We start from the raw sequence: 19,159 nt of genomic DNA, 5'->3' as shown, positions 1-19,159 counted from the left end.
TGTTTGAATTATAATTATTATATTTGATGATATAAATTTATTTATTTATATTGATGAAAATTGTATTGATTAATATAATTCGTATTCATAAATAATTTATAATTTTTTCCATAAATATTAACGTATAATATATATATATATATGTATATTCAAGTGTATTTTATTTTATTAATTATTAAAGTTATTTATTTAATTAAATTTATATATGATTTATTTATACTTATTTTAATCGAAAGTGAAAGAATTCTGTTACAATAAACAGAAAGTATTTATTAATGTTTGCGGTTGAGTTGGAGAGTTTTCTAAACCGGAGTATCTTTCTTCTCGTCCGCCAGACCGCTGCTCTTCCTTCTCCCTTCGCCTTCCCAACCAGCTCACATGGCCTCCCTGCCGCTGGGGCCCCATCATCCGCCGGAGCACGACGCCTTCCTTGCTGCTACCGCGCCTCCCCGGAGCTCTCAGGTGGGCGAGGGCAACGTATTGTCCTCTTGATCCTCCTTTTTTTCTTCGTCCTCCTTCGTAATTCTTCACCTTGTCTACCGTTGGGTTTCCTGCTTCCATTTGCTGCTGCTCCAGGTGATTCGAACTGTGTTCCTTGATGTGAATAATTTTTTGCTCCTTGATTTTCTTTTTCCGATCCTCCTTGGTCCATTATTTCGTAAGGCTGGAGGGTGGATCTCAGATAGATAGTCGCGTTCTTTCTGTCTTATTTGTTCTCTTAAACGGCCCCAGTTTTTTCTGGTAAATTTTTAGAGAGCGTAACTTTACTTGTTTTGTTCGATCTGTTCATCTCTTATATGTAGTTGTGCTCTACCCTTTTTCAATTTTCATGATTCTCAGCTTTTCATTAGCTTTTCTTTTTTTAAGATCTCACGGTTTTATGCATTCTAGGTTGCGGATTTCAGCTCGGGTCTTAATCAAGGAGAAATCCCCCCTTTTTTTTTGCAAGACGTTTTTTTTTGTCGGATTCCTTTTTTTTTTTTTTTGTTGCAAGACGTTTATTTTTGTCGGATTTATGTTTTAAACATTGCATACTCATTTTTCAAACTTCTTTTTCCTAGAGTCTTCAATGTCAATTACGAGATTTTATACACTCTTATGGTCCTTTTTGCGTGATATGGAGCCTTGAACCATTTGATGCCCTACCCAAGGTCTTGGTTTTGTCATTCAGATTAGGTTCATAACTTGGATTTGTTTGTGCCATTCACCAGGGATATGTTTTCTCTCAGTTTACCGAGCTTCTATGTTAGTTGCTAACTCATGCCTGATTGCAAGTATTCATGTTCCTTGAGTAACTCTAAGTATTGACCTTGATATTTATTGTTTTACAATTTTCAGTTGTTTTGCTTTTTTTGGTTTTTGTTTTTGCATACATGTTACTACCAATTATGTAAATCAAACTTCTTGTTCATAATGAATCTCAGCAACCTTCTGTTCCCGAGGGAAATGATGCAGTCACTGGTCATATCATCTCCACCACCATTGGAGGCAAGAACGGTGAACCCAAGCAGGTAAGAAGCTGCTAAGTAGTTGTGTATGGTATCCAAATTTATACCATTCTATCTTCATATTTTCAGTCCTTTTATTTGATATGCAGACCATTAGTTACATGGCAGAGCGTGTTGTGGGAACTGGCTCATTTGGTATTGTATTCCAGGTATTTTTTTTCCCATTTCCAATAATATGAGTCTCACTGGTGCTGCTTGTAACATGTTCGGATTATGGCAGGGAAAATGTTTGGAAACAGGGGAAACTGTTGCTATAAAGAAGGTTTTGCAGGAAAGTAAATATAAAAACCGTGAGTTGCAGCTGATGCGCTCAATGGATCATTCAAATGTGATATCTTTGAAGCATTGTTTTTTCTCCACCACAAGCAAAGACGAACTTTTTCTTAACCTGGTAATGGAATATGTACCAGAAACTTTATATCGGGTTCTAAGACATTACAATAGCATGAATCAAAGGATGCCACTTTTCTACGTAAAGCTATATACATATCAGGTAAATCTCCTTTCTTTTATAATTCTTGTTACACAAGCATGATGATATGTATCAACCTGTATTTTTTTTTTCAGTTATTTAGAGGTTTGGCTTATATTCATACAATTCCTGGTGTCTGTCATAGAGATGTAAAGCCACAAAATGTTTTGGTAGGTCCCTGTTCTTGCAAAAGTGCAACATTTCATCAACTTTGATTGATTCAAACTTTTGTAATAAGTTAAGCTTTCTGCAGGTAAATCCTCACACGCACCAAGTCAAGTTATGTGATTTTGGAAGTGCTAAAATTTTGGTATGTGTTATTTCGAATAAAACCATGGATGCCAGTTTTATTTATGGCCTACCTTTGTTTCTATAAAAGGGCCTGTTTGTCTTTTTCAAAGAACTAATTGGGAAAGTATTTAGCTGAAAAGATTCCTCAGCAAGGTTTTGGCATGGTTGTTTTGGAATGAAGCAATAGATGTCTGTTTTATTTCTGGCCTAATTCTTCTTTTTCATAAAAAGTCTTGCCTGTTTTAAAGAACTATTCGAGAACAATAATTATCTGTATTTAGCTGAAAGTTTCCTCAGTTAGTTGGCATCTTACTTTTGCAATTTGGGTTTCTTGCAGTGTCTCCACTGTGATTCTGTTGATTTTATCTGATCTTTGCTTGAAAGCTTTGAACATTTATACCTATAACGTCAGCTCATAGTCTATTTTGCCAATTTCTAAGACGAGAAGACTAAGAAGAGACTAAGAAGAGTTAATTTCATTTTAAAATTTTAGCAGATGTGAAGGATCATTATGGCTAGATGATGCCTCCTTCCAAACAAATAGAGAAAATCTAACAATAGTAGGCAATTCTTTCCAAATCCCAATATCTTAATGATTTATGGTCTAGTCAATGCCATTGTCCTTGTTACAATAATGCTGGTTTGTTGCCATGACTTATTTAACTTGTAGCATAAATTGAATTCGCTCATGGGATAAAGCCTGAATTCTATAATGATTAGTCGTTTGACAATAAGGTTAGTTCTTAACACATGATGATTCTGAACAATGTAAAATGTCAAAAAGAATTACTCGTTCCAATTTATTAATTAGCTGGACACTTGATTCATTCAAAGAATCTGAGAGTTTTAATGCGTCAAATATTTAGGTCAAGCTTCCATAAATTTGTCTTTTTTAGAGCTGTGGCATAGTAAAATACACTGACTGTGAGGTGTGTGTTCCATGATTGATGAGAACTATCCTATTATACAGGCTAGTGTTCCATAGTAGATCTCTCCTGGAAGTAACAAAGGACTAGGAAGATAATTGCACTAGGTGCTTATTAAGTAAATTTAGACTTTTTTTTAGAATTCTTTGACCTGAATATTACATTTGAACAATCTTTTTGTAATACTTATTTTTCTCTTTCTCCTACAAAAGGATACTGATTTTCTTGAATGATGTTGATTGGTTTTCATTATTGCCATTGGCTTTTTATAATTCATCTTGCCCTATCAGGTGAAGGGTGAACCCAACATTTCATACATTTGCTCTCGCTATTATCGTGCTCCAGAGCTTATTTTTGGTGCCATAGAGTATACTACCTCTATTGATATTTGGTCATCAGGATGTGTCCTTGCTGAGTTGCTCCTTGCTCAGGTACTACTTTTTTTTTTAAAAAAATTTCTCTTATGACTTCTTTGGTTATCCTTCAATGAGGACCCTCTATCATTGATTGCCGTACTGGGTAACAATGTAGCATAAATTTCTTTTATATATTTTCAGCCGTTGTTTCCTGGAGAAAGTGCAGTAGATCAGCTTGTCGAGATAATTAAGGTACAGTTTTGCTGCATTTATGATATTGGTTCTTGTGGTTTTAAAGAATAAGTTCACATGTCATAATTATAACTTTCCTTTTTTTTTTAGGTTCTTGGGACTCCAACTCGGGAGGAAATCCGGTGCATGAACCCTAGCTATACGGACTTTAGGTTTCCACAGATAAAAGCTCATCCATGGCATAAGGTTAGTTAATTCCACTCTTTTCATGTCAACTTCAAACCTTGAACTAGTTATGGAACTTCATAATACGTGAAAGAGGACTTGGATCTTCTATCCTGACAGTTTGATTCTCGTAGCAGTTCATATAATTTGATTGACTTCCTTAACACTCTATTTGGGAGGAGGTGAGGGAAGGGGAGGGAAAGGTAAATAAGGGGAAGGGGAGCTTTTACCTTGTTTGGGAAGGAGTGAGATAAGGAGGTGAAGAGGAAGGGTAAGCTTTAACCTTGCGAAGGGGAAAAGAGGCCGAATTCCATATGCCCCAAATCTGAGTGCAATGAAGGTGAAGGGGAACCCAAACAAAATTTATTCCAATTTTATCCTCGAGCTATCAGAGCTTGAGGAGGAGGACATGGTCGGGGCTCTCTCGGCCAGCAGTTGGAGGAGGCGGCCTTGGCAGTGAGAAGATGTCATTGGCGGCTGTTCTCCAACTGCTCAATAGGGAAGAGGGGCAGCAACAACGAAGGAGACGCGTGACGGCGTGAGCATGCTCTAGGAGGCGGTGCTCCTCGCCGCCGCGATGCCGCAACGACATCGAGTGCCTCGCACGAGCGAGGGGAGAGGAGAAAGGGGCACACCGAATTGAAGTTAGGTTTTTAATTAAAACTTTAGTTAATTATTTATAGATTTTTTCAAAGCCTAATCGAATTAATCTATATATATATATATAAAATTATTTATTTATTATATATATTTTTAACCTATTAATAATAATAATAATATTATTATTATTATTAATTGATTTAATTTATTCTAAAATACATTTTTGATGATTTATTCACTAGAGTAATTTTGTAACTTTGTTTATTTAACCTTCTCTCCCTCCCAAACGAGGGTAACATGAATACTTTACTTTCTCTCTCTTTCCATTCCTTCCCTTTCCGTTGATAAACCCTCATCCCATTGTTATATTTATTTTCTGATGCTGCTTATGGTAAATTAAGAATATCCAATTTGCCTTTCAAGATCTTGATATGGGGAGGCTGCTAAATTTAATTCCTTGACAACTATTACTAAATATTTTGTTTTTTTGGTATTATGAAATTAGTGATGAGAATTACGACCTCTAGTTTTCTACTGCATGGTTTCCAACACCCAGGTCCCGGTGCTAATTTTTCTAAATTAACTTATATAGAAACATAGAAAAAAATTATTGATTTGAATCATTGTAAAATTTGACCTTAAGTTCCAGTCAAAATGTGTACAGCACGAAAGTGCTTGTGTAGGGGAAATATTTCCTCAGCACCTTCCTTCTGTCCTGCTGTTTCTGCCCAAGGAAATGGGAGAAAACAACACCTGGGAAAGCTATTCCCTGTGTACTTTTGCTTCAGCCGGTCCTTCTGGCATAGTAATCACATTACTCTTTAGGCTTGAAAATGAAAGATGCTATACTGGGCCTTCTGTCTGTTTACTTACAAAAATTTCTTGCTATATATATATATATGTACATATATTATTTGCTTTTTTTCAGGAATCTGATAGTTTCTTTTGATTTTACAGATATTTCATAAAAGAATGCCTCCAGAGGCAATAGACCTTACATCTCGCCTTCTCCAATACTCTCCAAATTTTCGCTGTACTGCTGTAAGTTTTTCCATCAAGTGAATGATACAGTGACAGCATACAGCTACTTCATGTTTTTGTAAATTTATGTGACATATACTACTTCCCTGTACTGAAAAGTAAAAAACAAGATGGGAAAATGCTATTCACTTGTGAAGGCTTGGTTTCCTCTATGTCGGTCAATTAGTATTTAAATTCATTCTAATGTTGTCCAGTGAGTTTATTTAGTTGAATTCTTCTTTTACAGTTGGAAGCATGCGCACACCCATTTTTTGATGAACTAAGAGAACCAAATGCAAGGCTGCCAAATGGTCGACCTCTGCCTCCTCTTTTCGACTTCAAGCAGGAAGTAAGCTGAGCATCTTAAGACCGTCTGCCTGTAGTATAACAAAATGAATTTTGGGACCTAGGATGAATGCTTTGCTGGAAAGTTCTTTGCTGATTAAGATAATTTGTGTTCATCTACTCTGATTCAGCAATTTACCTCCTACCTGATTTGCTCACATTTAAAAACGAACATTAGGTTGTCTTACTTTACAGAGAAAACAACTACAAATTGCTTGGATAGGTTACATAAATTTTCTACTACCATGAACTTTATGCAAGTATATGAACTCTAGTATCCAATCTCATATGATAAAGGTATGATCTTTTGCTATTTGGATGCACATATAGTTTGCCCTTTTATCAAGTTATTAGAGCATCCATATCAAAATCCTCGTCCAAAATTTAAAATTTAGAGTAGAAGAACTACTTTATTAAATTTAGATATTTACTTTTCACTACACAATACATCAGCTCCCCTATAATTGATCATATATTTATTTTTTTATTATCTTTTCTCTTTCCTTCATATTTTTTATTATTAGATGGATGAGAGAGAAAATTTTTATTATTAGAAGGAGGAGAGAGAAATACTATTTTAATATTTAGGAATGAAATCTATTCCTTAAATTTAGAGAATTACTATTTATAAAATGTATATTTAAGAAATAGATAGGGTAGTTGATGTAGATATTTTTTTATCCAAAATGTAAAATTTAAGATAAAAGTTTAATTTAGGGTAATTCATGTACATGCTTCTTCGATCAAGAGAAGCTAGATATTGACAATTTAAATATACCTGTGTAACAAATAATAGGATTTTCTTGATAAGATTGATCGATCATTGTCTATACCATTTTTTCCACAGTTAGCAGGTGCATCCCCAGAGCTCATCCACAAGTTGATTCCTGAACATACGAGACGGTAACCTGGTCCTGGAAGCTTGCAAAATGTTCTACTTAAGATGTTATTATGAAAAGCAAGTAATCGACAATGCAGTATTCTTACCATGGTAAAGTCCGTTAAGACTTAAGAATACTCGCAGCTGCTCGGTCTTATGAAAGATTCTGATATCTTACCTTGCTTTTCATTCGTAGTCTGTACAATAGTCGTTAATACAGCGAATATGGTAATCTAGACTATGGTTCCAGCATTAGCTGGCTTGTAGATTGGTGTAAGCTTAAACCCTGTTTATTTGATAGTCTCGATTATTGGTTAAGGTTGGAGAGTCGGGTGTAATTTAAAGCTTCTTGCTTCTTTTTGGTATTGTATAAATGTATTAATGCAGTTTGAAAACATCTTTGTAAATTGTAATGCCTAGGGTTGTAAATAAATCAAGCATTCGTGAACAAACTTGATGTATGATTTGGTAAGAGTTTATTTATGTTCGTTCAATATACATAAAATTAATTAAACAAATAAGTTTGAATAGTTCGTTAAGCTAAACAAACAAGTTTAAATATATTTGTTCAGTTCATTAATGTTTGTGAACAATATTCGTGAATAATATTTATGAACAATGTTCATGAATTATATTCATTAATAAATCTCTTTTCAATATGTTAAATAAATTAAAAATTTATTTGGATAGTTAAGAAAAAATTAAAAATTTCAAAAATAAGGTTTCAAGATTTTTTAGATTTTAAAATAAAGTTTTTGGTAAATAATCCATAGGAACTTTATTATTTATCAAAAATTTATAAAAATATATTTTTGAATAGAAATTCAATGATTTTATTATTAAAGAAAATTTGGATAAGAATTTCTAATAAAAAAATTATACAAAAAATATTTTGACCAATTGTGATTCTTTTCAAAAATAAATATTCAAAAATAATTTTATTAGTTTAAAAATTAGATTGATTTTTCTATGTTTTCAAAATATAACGGTAATTTTCTAAAAAATCAAGTTTTTCAAAATACTTATTTGAAGAATTTTGAATTTTAAATTATAATTTTTTAATCAAAAATTTAAAAAATATTTTAATCGAAGAATTTTTTTGAAAAATTTAATAGTAAGAGATTTTTATCTTAGCAACAGAGGAAAAACTTTCAGAAATAAATATTAATAGTAATCATAAAACTTAATTTTACAAATAAAATTGATATTCCAAACATATAATATGCATAATCATTCGTTTAGAATAAGAGAAATTTTAGGACTCAAACTAAATTTTTACCTATAGGGTTAATAAGAAATTTCTTTGGAACATATTTTTGTGATATTTTTCTAATTTATCTCTTATGATATTTAAGATACCAATTTAGATTTCTGTAATTTTTAGTTTGATTAAGATAGGTAGAATTTTTAGATGTTTTAATTTGATCCTTCAATTTTTCATTTTCTTTCTTTAACTTATGATACATTTCTAAAGGGCAGGTTTTTGCTAAGATTGTTTTTAATTCAAAAATTTCTTTTTTCAAACTATTATTTTTTGATTTTAGCTCACATAATGATCTAGTTATAGATTTAATACCTGAATATAACTGGTTAGGGGTAGTAAACATACCTCACTTACCAGATCAACCCTGAAGTCTGTTTCTTCCTCCTTGTTGCAGCTTTCTTCTGAGGATTAAGATATGCAGAATTTATTCTCTTACGATATTTAAGATACCAATTTAGACTTCTGTAATTTTTCCAGATAGTTTGATTAAGATATGCAAAATTTTTAGATGTTTTAATTTGATCCTTCAATTTTTCATTTTCTTCCTTTAACTTATGATACATTTCTAAAGGGCAGGTTTTTGCTAAGATTATTTTTAATTCAAAATTTTCTTTTTTCAAACTATTATTTTTTGATTTTAACTTACATAATGATCTAGTCATAGATTTAATACTTGAATATAACTGGTCAGGGGTAGTAAACATACCTCACTTACTAGATCGATCTTGAAGTCTGTTTCTTCCTCCTCGTTGCAACTTTCTTCTGAGGAGCCTCTCCCTTCATCTATGCTCTCCTCCTCCTGGTGACTTGCCATTAGTGCAAGTCCAGCATACTCCTCCAAATCAGATTCTGATGACGACTCGTCCCAAGTCACCTTCAGAGTTTTGTGCTTTGTTGTACTTGGTCTCTCCTTGTTGCCCTTCTTCTTTATCTTTGGGCAGTTCTCCTTGATGTGTCTCTTTTCATTATAGTTATAGCATCTTATTTTTCTTGCTTTGCCTTTCTTTGCCTGCACTTGATTACAATTATTAGTTCTAAGAAATTTCTTAAATTTTCTTACCATATAAGTCGTGTTTCATCATCATCCAAGGAAGTGTCGGTGTCTGATTCATCCTTCATAGCTTTTAGAGTAATGTTGTTAGATTTTTCTAATTCCTTATTTTCTACACAACAAAATTCGTGAAGTTTGAAAGTTACAAATAAGGTTTCAAGAGTACTTGCCTTGAGGTCCTTAGAGATGTAGTAAGCATCTACTAACGCTGACCACTCTTGAGTTCTCAGAAAGTTGTTAAGTGCGTACCTTAAAGAGTCACGATTTGTTACCTTTTCCCCGAGGTTGTTAAGCTGAGTGATCAAGTCTTTGATTCTTGCATGGAGTTGGACTACCTTTTCTCCCTTGTTCATCCAGAGGTTCGTCAATTGGCTTCGGAGGATGTCCCGCTTTGCTTGTTTGGCTTCAAAAGTACCTTCGTGAAGCTCCATAAATTTTTTCCAGAGATCTTTGGCGGAGTCGTAGCTTCCAATCCGGCTGACCTCCTGGGGCAGAAGAACATTAAGTAGATGGAACTCTGCTTTTCTATTAGCCACGAAGTCGACTTGTTCCTTCTTCGTCCATGTGCACTCTTCTTTCTTGTCTCCGTGTTGATCCTTAGGTGCTTCAAAATGATATTTTATAATTAGTAAAATTTCAAAATCAGTCTTGAAGAATACCTCTATGTGCTTTTTCCACGTAGCAAAGTTTCCCTCAAATTTTAGTGGGTAGATGCTAGATTCGGCCATTTCTTTTACTTCGGATGACGATTAGTCCTTCTGAAGTGAGCCTGGCTATGATACCATTTGTTAGGACTCGTGCGACCGGCAAGGGGGGGGGGGGGGGGGAATTGCCTGTAAATTAAAAATAGACTCAAACAAGATTAGTAGTACAATTAAACTAAAACAATTTAACAACTAATAAAATAAAGAGGCAAAGAAAGTTACTTGGTTACAACCTAGGTGGTTGTTAATTCAAGGCAAAAAAAGGCACTAAAAATCTCCTTCAATGAATGCGGAGAAGCCTTTTACACTCGTTGAACGCTTAGAAAGTTACTAGGAAATGAATATTTGAGTTATTAAATATTTCCTAGCTCTAGGGGTCTTTTTATAGTCTGTGAAAAATTATATCCGAGGCTGGAAGGCGCATTCAATAGGCTTGAAGGCACCTCCAGCATGACAAGTCTTATCCGTGCGAAGATAAAACTCTATCTTCGCTAATGGTTACTGTTTGCCCAGTGCAAGGCGCCTTCAAAGGGTTGAAGGCGCCTTCTATAAAGGCACGAAGGCACCTTCAAGGGATTGAAGGCGCCTTCCATAAAGGCACGAAGGTGCCTTCAAGGGATTGAAGGCGTCTTCCACCAGAAAGGCGCGAGGGCGCCTCCAACATCATTGGAGGCGCCTTTAGTAGCTCCGCAACTCCCGTTTACTCTTCCACTGTGTCGATCACCTGGGTGACTTCGTCCATCCGGAATTGAGCTCACCCGGACCCATCTTCCGGCCTTCTCCTCGAGCAAGCTTTCGCTCCAGCTTCTCGTCCCTTGAAAACTCTGCACGCTCCCTTCTCGTCCGCAATGTACTCTTCCGCAGCACTTCATCCCTCAGACGTACCGAGCCGGTCGGCTCTCTCTCGTGCCTTCCTTCTTGCTAGCTGCATCTTTCGCTTGACTTCCTGTGCTCCTAAGTTCCTGCACACTTAGACACAAGACATCAAATACACATAGTACTTAACTTAAATCGGTTGACTACATCAAAAATACCTTGGGGTATTAACAATCATAGGTTATACAACACATGGGATAGTGCATGAGTTGGCAGAGTACGTGGAACAATATGATTATATACATACTAAGGAGATACGATGATGGGATATCTTTCATACCGAGATATGACGTCTAATTAATGAGAACGATATTCTTCCTTCTCTAGCAATACTATAAAAGGAGTCAGTTCTCGTGAGCAAAGTATTGGTGCAATTTGCACTAATGATCTAACTCAGGTTTTGATCAATGACAAATGGATTAAAGTTAGAATATTTGTGATCTAATTGCTTAACCAAGTGTGCAGGAGTTGACAAGTCTAAAGGACCTGACGCCAGGCTGAAATCCAGCTAGGTCAACAGGACCCAATAGTTGGTGAGAAGTCCAAATAGGATTATGGGATCTGATATCTAGCGGGAAGTCCGGTTGGGTCCGCTAGATTTAACAACCGACAGAAGTCCAGTTAGGTCTGTAGACCTGACAACTGGCGGGAACACCTGGTAGGTCAAAGACAAGTCAAGCGACTGTAGTTGGTAAGTAAGAGATAAGCAACTGGAGGAGAGATCCAGTGAGGACGCGTTCCTGGTCGAGGGAGTTGTAGGCGTTGGTCCAGCTTAGGTCTATTTGGAAAATCTAAGCTGAGACCTTAATTAGATTCTGGTCTCGAGAAGACAGAATCTAATTACTACTCCTATCTTATTATGTTGTGCAAATTCTGTTTTGTAGGATAACTATATTTTTATTTGTTTGGACTAACTCTTTTTTTGTAAGAAGGAGAAGTGCAAAAAAGGGGAGTCCGGGCGCCCGGACCAGCTTGCCGGGGCGGGTGCCTATACAAGCACCCGGGTGGTCCGGGCGCCCGCAATTGGTCCAGGCGCCCAGACTAGAAAAGTTATCCAGGAGCTAAGTTGGTGCATGCCGACTGTCCGAGCCCACATCAACGGTCCAGGCGTCCGGAGGTGGATAAAATTTTGCCAATGAAGTTTCGATAAGAGGTCACCATGTCAGCATGGTCCATGCATCCGGAGGGGTTCCAAGCACCCGAAATGGGTCTATATAAGGGCCTTTAACCAACAACTTCATAACATCAATTGCTACAACTTTCGTACTTACACGTTGCTCCAAAAAGGTTTCCGGGATACCTAAAAGCTGTATCGACAACTTGCGCTCAAGTTTTCAAAGTTGTATTACTGGTATAATTTAATTTTTGTAATTATACTTAAATTCTGTAATTGTTTCATGATTATAGTGATTGCCCAACGAAAGCATTTAGCGAGTGTGGATCTTGGAGTAGGAGTCGTCGAAGATTTCAAACCAAATAAAACCACCTGTGTTAGTATTTGCTTTTCGTCTCTGTTCTTTTCCTCTACATACTCTTTATTTTCGATTTTTGACAATCACTATTCACCCCACCCCCCTCTAGCGTCTTTATGATCCAACACAAAGGTACACATATAAACACACATGCTCAATCACATTCTCCATACATTCACTGTTCTTCAGTCTCTCCCTACCGAAGACTAACTTAAGTGTCAGAGTGGCTGAGTCAGGACACCCTTATCTACCATTTTAACTCTCATTTTCTCTTTAGACCTCATAGGTGCTCTAGTTGATTTGGCTCTCTCCTCCCTTTCCTGCATTCCTTGAAGTCCGACAACTTTGTCAACACCTCAGACAACTCAATAATGACTCATGTGTTGATGATTTTCAACCGGAACCTGCAACAGAACAAACAAGAACAGAACAGTCAATCTCAGAGATGGAGACAAACACATATTTATTGTCTTATTCCGACGAGAATTAATTGGTATCCTTGCATGTAGCTTCCTCAGGCAGTTAATACATTAAAATCTCCAAAAATTACATCATGTTTGGAGCACAAAGAGGAGTTGGTTGGGGCGATAAACAATTCATGTGGTGCCTACCTTGTGTTCTTCTCTTACATCGTGTAATTAAAAAAACATGAACACGCGATTTAAATTAAAAGAGTTCTAATGAATGAATTATAAGTAATCCATTTGATTAATTTAATGACAGACAACAACATCTTAAGCATTAGGGCATCTCTAATGGTTAGAGCTCTAAATGAACTTTTTTTCAGGATTCCAATATGCCACATCAATAATATGAAAGCTCATTGAAATATCTTCAATGGTTAAAGCTTTAAATGAGCTTTCTTATGATCTAATTCATAACATATGTTGCATGACTTCATGCATATTGCATCAAATTCGAGACAAAAGAGCAAGTTTGGATTTTCACTACTACTCTTAAACTATAAACCTCAAATCTCACCTCTACAATGGTTCAAGACTTTTTATTCAACCTTTTAGATTTTACAAACCTCTCATAAACCTTGCATTGGAAATGCCCTCAGTCGTAATGAAGTCAAAGCCCACCAAAGTGTGCGATTGATAAAGGTGCTCCCTCTCCCGGAGACACCCATGGCAGTGCCACCCGCCGACAACTATGACGAGGCTAGCCAGTGGCGCTCGATCTGGTACCTCAGGTGCGCGCTGTGGTGTTGCGGGTGTTGTGGCACCATGACCATGTGTCCTTCTCGGCCTCACCATCCTCATCCTCTCCCTCACTGTACTCAGGGTCAAGGACCCCATGCTGAGGGTCAACTGAATCTCCCTCCTCCACTTCAACGCCGTGCCTGGAGACTTTGCAAGCGACAACCTGGTGTTGCTTAATTCCATGCTGCTGCTAGTCTACCCGTCTCTCAAGAACCAACGTGGTAGCATTCGGGTTCTGCCGCAGCACCACCAACTTCTACTACGATAGGGAGACGGTGGGGGTTGCACACACATTGGTGGGGGAGGTTGGGGCGAGGCGGACCGCATCGCTGACCGTAACGGTGGATGTGATGACCGACTGAGTGGCGCGGAAGATGAACGTGACAACGGAGATGGTGGTTCGGGGAAGGTCTTCATGGAGCTCACCAGCTCCATTGATGTTGCCAGGAAGGTAAGCATGCTTGGCGTGTAGTGCATGATTGAGATTAACGTCAACTGTAGCTTGACACTGTGCACCTTCCCCATAAACCAGATCCCAGTCCACAAAAAAGTAGACTAGGGGATGGACTGGATTGTGGTCGTGATGTGATCACAATTGATTATGATTCCTCCTTATTGGATTCACTATCCTAGGTTGTAGTTTGGGTTAGTACAGGTGGCTGAAGGCCGCTCGAAGGCCGACAGCGGTGGGCAAGTGACTAGGTTGTCGGGCGCCAAGTAAGGGACGGCGGGCAGCAGGCCATTTGCCCCGACCCGATCCAAACTATAACCTGGGGGACGGTGAACTCAGAGAGGGATCACAACCAATTGCGGCCACGATCCGGACGTAATTACAAGTGGTCCATCTCATAGTGTACTTTTATGTGAACCAAGGGATCTGACCTCTTCCCCAGGCCTCGCTTACCACCAACCAATGCTCTGCAAATGTCAGTTGAAAAAAAATTACTTCCATTAATAGCAATACGACACAAACACCATTATCTCGATCTGATATATGCTCAAACTTCGTGACTGTAATTAATTAAGGGATGCATATTGGATCGAGATTGAATGATTTATTGTTAGTTTTTAGTATTTTATTTACATTTAGTTTATACCAATTAATTCTAGGATGACCGATTTAGTTTCACATAAATTTCTTATTGATTGATTCTGTTTGAATTGGAAAAAATGATGTATTGGTAGGTGATTTCGATGTTGACCATGAGAAGACTTTAAGCTAGAAGAAGAGGGCGTCGAATGATCTTGCATGCGAAAAAAAATGTATAGGGAAGAAAACGTAACAATTGAGCTAGGGATGAATCTCTAGTGAAGTGTACTTTGACTCTCAAGTCAGACAAGTGATCGAGAGGAAATAGAAGACAATGAACAGTAAAAAATGAATAATGGACTCTGAGTGTATAATCTTGCCTACCTGCACCTTTAGTAGGAAACCCCTTATATAATGTTACTTTTCCTTTATGCATGAACATCGATGTATTTCCAAAAAATGACCGACTATACTGACATTTTGACACTTTTTTGAAAATAGACTTACCACTTTTGTGTTTTGCAAGGTAGAAACTTCTATCGTATAGATTGCACAGGGAATATTTCTTTAATTTTCTGACAAACGTTACACAAAATGTCAAAAGAGAATATTAGGCTGTTGGGTTGATGGACCATTAACATGCTTTGATGGTAGGCCGAACGAGTCCCCTCTATGGTCCGATCGAACCTCGTTCGTAGATGAGGTAAGATTAGCTAAGGAATGATGACCTTCTCTAGGACTTAGCTTCTCTACTCTGTCAGTCTGATTAGGTCGTACACCTATCATATCTAATCAGACCAAAATGTCTCGGCTCTAAATTCTACTAATACAGCTCGAGGTTTTGTCAAGTCGAGGGGACTCAGGATCCAATCGGCCAAAAGGTCCAATCGACCGGAGTGCTCAGCCGACTACACAATTATGCTAATTCTGAGTATTAATCTTTTCTTAATTTTAACTATCACATCAATTGACTTTCTCGACTTCCATCTTATTCACGGTATCATTTTCCATCAGACTAAATTAGAAACGTCTCATAACCGAAAATCTATGGGTCTAGCATTTTTAAATTACCTACTTTATGGACTCGAATTTTAAGTACCTATGAGAGCACCTCCGCTGCTGTCAGAGGGCAACGATTTATTGTTAGAGCATCCACAATGGTTAGAGATATTTCAACCAAGTATTTATGGACCATACTTCTACATCACTCTTCAAATATCCCACTATTCAATATCCCAAATCTCACAATAAAATCTCCCACCAATTAAATATTTATGGGTCTCATTCATCAAATATCTACTGTCAAATATCTCTAATTTTATAATTAAATATCTCACTAATCATAATTTTTATCTAGCGTTCAAAGTTCGTCTGTTTTATTTTTTTTCCCAATTCTTGATTTGGTCAAACGTTGGATTTTGACGTTTTATTATCTAACGTTCGTTTTTTATGTTCTCTAACGTTCATTAATTTTTTTAACGTTATGTTTTCTTTAGTTTAATCAAATTTAAAAAAAAAAAATGGATAGCCCACCATTTTTATAGGCCCCACAAGAAGGACTTGTGTCCGGTGATTTTTAATCACCTAAACAATATCCCCTTTCAATAAGGGATATTTGAGAGAACAGAGATATTTAAAGAAATATTCCCTTTAAATATTTCCTATTGGTGATATCCTTAATTGTTGAATACGAGAGTTGAATCAGTAGGTGGAGATTAGTTCGAGTAGGTCACCGATTTGGACTCCTGAAGGATCAGATTTTGGAAGAAAATGGGCTGATAAGGCCCAGAAAAGGTGTACCATGAGGCCGTTAGGTCCAGAAATCAGTTGGCCTATAAAGTGCACTCGGGAACCCTAAAGCTCCTTCTCTCTTATTTCCTTCTCCTCCCCTAGCAGCCTCTTGAGAAGAAGCGGAATCGTCGCCGTCCTCGCCTCCTCCTCCTCCTAATATCTCCTTTTCTTCTCGACGGAGGATGCAATGATGAGAAATCGTCCTCAACGCAGATCGCCAGTTCGAATCCGTTTCAAACTCAGCGACATGAAGCCTTATCTGGTTCATATTCTCTGAGCTTTCTCCTGATTCCTTCCCGTTTCTGTTCTTGATTTTCGATCCACTTCCCGCTCGAAGGGATCCGAGTAGGCATCGCCTTCTCGTAGGGCGCGTTGTTTCCTAAGTTTGCCGTCGCAGAAGAAGCGAGTTTATACGGGCAGCCGTCAATCGATTCCCTGCGAGACCTGGCAACCCACGGACCCGCTTGGTTGCCCGTTCTTCTTCGCACTCGATTTTCCTTGTTTTTCCCCCTAAAGATTGATTCCGATCGCCGCGTTTTCTGGAAGTTCAATTTGTTCAGATGTTTTCTTTCTTTGTAAATAGCAAACTGCTGCTTCATCACGGTTAATGGACATAGATCTACTTCTAGTTCTACGGTCCATAGGAATTTATGAAGCATAAATCACAGTGCTCCCTCGCTATCCATCGCAGTCAAATCCATGCTGCATTTGGACGTTGGCGAGCCACATTCTCGTTGCATTTGAGCAGTGATGCAATGTGTATGAACTCAATCTCTCTTAGTAGAGTTAGAAATTGTGTTTTCCAAGATCTCTCACGGCGTCTCACAATGCTAATGCTCATCGAATTCATCATGTTTTTTTCTCCAGAAAATTCATAAATCTTTTCAGGAGTTGGAAACTTCGGATTCAGGGAGATAGTTTTTGCAGTTAAATTCTTGTAATCAATAAAGTTTAACAACGAGTATACAAAGTTTTTATACTGCTACACGGTAAGCATCTGCTAAGAAACTCCATGTGTTGCGATAGCATATCAATTTGTCTCGAATTGATAAAATTTAGGAAGAAAATCTTAGCAAATACTATGTATGGATCATGGAGTGGATATTGAAGATGGCATTGTGTTCTAACTTTTTTTTTTTATCTGAGAGTCTTGGGTATTCAAAAAGCTTTCTATTTTTTTTTAAATTATTTTTTATATCAGGTACTCCTGTCTTACAATCTTGGAGTTAGACAGACGTTGTGCTCAATTGTATTAGTAGTTCAATTGTCAGTTTTCTAAAACTCTGGGAGGTGCCCCTTAATTGACTCACAATCATTTATAAGTCTAAGCTAAGTTATGAGATTGAGCAAGTAAAAAAAAAACTTAAATTCTTTTGTAGGCAAACACACATTACTAATTCACTACAATTATTTTGGTGAGCTATAAAAAAAAATTAAAAGGTTATATTTACTATATAATGGCTCATAATTCTTGTGTCTCCAAGTTTTACTTGCTAAATGTATGTCGTTAAGCCATAAATCATATTGAATTTATTCCAGTTTCAACCAGCAAAACAAAGGAATTGCTTGCTTGACTGATATTTTAAACACATTCAAAACATGTGATTAAACTCAACTTAAAAAAAAAAGTATTGTTTCACTAAAGAAACACCTTCATTATTTATATAGGTTGTTGCTGTTCATTTTCAAGGATTGTGGTAAAAGGCGAATACGTTCGTTTTCAACGTCCTAGTCAATTCATTTTATGGTCAACATGGAGGAGATAAATCATGGGCAGTTATTAATTTTTGAAATAATGATTAACACATAAGAAAGTATTTATCTCTATTTTGTCGAAATTCGAATTCTAGATTTTATTGTGATAACACATCATCTGAGAGGATTGTTCATTCTCAAGGATGATACTAGTGGGGGTGGATTTACATGTGCTTAAATTTAATTTTAAATCTGTTTTTTTTTTTATCTATTTTGCTAAAAGGATGGCGATGCGCCTGTTGTAAGGCGAGGCAGCCTTCTGAGTGAGTGAGTGGTCACCGCATTGCTGCTGACAAGGCAGCCTTGCAAGCGGCTGTTGTATGGTGTGGCAGCCAAGCATCAATGCGACCGCTCATGAAGTGGCTGTTGTTCTGCAAGGAAGTGATGTGGCTGTCTTACGAGGAAGCCATTTAGTAAGATATATTTATAATATTTCTAGTCAATTGTGTTTCAACTTTTCCCTAGATGGAGGTGCAAGAACATTTTATGCTATTGTAAATGTTATTTGTTGTCATTTGCCATAAATTATAATAATACACAGTTTTATGTTGATTTTATGATTTATCTTATTTTATATAATTTGAGGGCAGTTTATGAAGGACGTATGGATGAGTACATTTTGTTATGAAAGATATATCCTTTTGTAATATCAAGGATGGAGCTATTACTACTAACTTGCTTGTCGGCTTTGTCTTTTAAGTTTAGTAGATTATTTTTTATGGCTATACGTACCTTTTATAGTTTCTTGTTTGATTTTCAATGGCTCTAGATAGGTCTTCTTGGTAAGTTGCTGCGGCAGACAACAATAAATTTTATATGTAACAAAGGTATGACCTTCTGTTGGGTGCGCCATAGCTAGAGTGAGTTGATAAGTTGCTGCGGCAGACAACAATAAATTTTATATGTAACAAAGGTATGATCTTCTGTTGGGTGCGCCATAGCTAGAGTGAGTTGATGCGGCTGTTCGTGAAGTGGTCGTTGCCCTTCAAGGCAGCAACGTGGTCGTCTCGCGAGGAAGCCATTTGGCTGCTATGTACAATATATTTGTAATATTTCTAGTCAATTGTGTTTTTTCCTTTTTCCTAGATGGAGGTGCATGAACATTTTCATGCTATGGTAAATGTTATTTGTTGTCATTTGCCATAAATTGTAATAGCATATTAATCCAGGAGGGATTCAAAATATTCAGATTTGTA

The 19,159-nt window shown here is 36.9% G+C and overlaps 1 protein-coding gene and 1 long non-coding RNA gene across 3 annotated transcripts; both read left to right on the top strand.

The window, feature by feature from the left end:
* The first annotated feature begins 287 nt into the window (after positions 1 to 287).
* On the top strand, positions 288 to 7,267 carry LOC122010263 (shaggy-related protein kinase iota). 2 transcript variants are annotated; one of them, XM_042566741.1, is made up of 12 exons: positions 288 to 462; positions 1,425 to 1,511; positions 1,598 to 1,657; positions 1,729 to 2,001; positions 2,076 to 2,150; positions 2,234 to 2,290; positions 3,488 to 3,628; positions 3,755 to 3,805; positions 3,896 to 3,991; positions 5,528 to 5,611; positions 5,838 to 5,939; positions 6,783 to 7,267. In XM_042566741.1, exons 1-12 carry the CDS (start codon positions 379 to 381, stop codon positions 6,840 to 6,842), a joined length of 1,170 nt encoding a protein of 389 aa, XP_042422675.1. In that variant the 5' UTR covers positions 288 to 378; the 3' UTR covers positions 6,843 to 7,267. The 2 variants fall into 2 exon arrangements, with proteins under 2 accessions (XP_042422675.1, XP_042422676.1); XM_042566742.1 differs by lacking the exon at positions 288 to 462 and adding an exon at positions 523 to 576.
* A 9,022-nt stretch (positions 7,268 to 16,289) lies between these two features.
* LOC122010262 lies at positions 16,290 to 19,151 on the top strand. Its single transcript, XR_006119826.1, has 2 exons — positions 16,290 to 16,470; positions 18,187 to 19,151. It is a non-coding gene; the product is annotated as an uncharacterized LOC122010262 (long non-coding RNA).
* The last annotated feature ends 8 nt before the right edge of the window (positions 19,152 to 19,159 follow it).

The sequence above is a fragment of the Zingiber officinale genome, chromosome 8A (assembly GCF_018446385.1).
Source record: "Zingiber officinale cultivar Zhangliang chromosome 8A, Zo_v1.1, whole genome shotgun sequence".
Lineage (NCBI taxonomy): Eukaryota > Viridiplantae > Streptophyta > Magnoliopsida > Zingiberales > Zingiberaceae > Zingiber > Zingiber officinale.
This window is presented reverse-complemented; position numbering and strand designations above follow the sequence as displayed.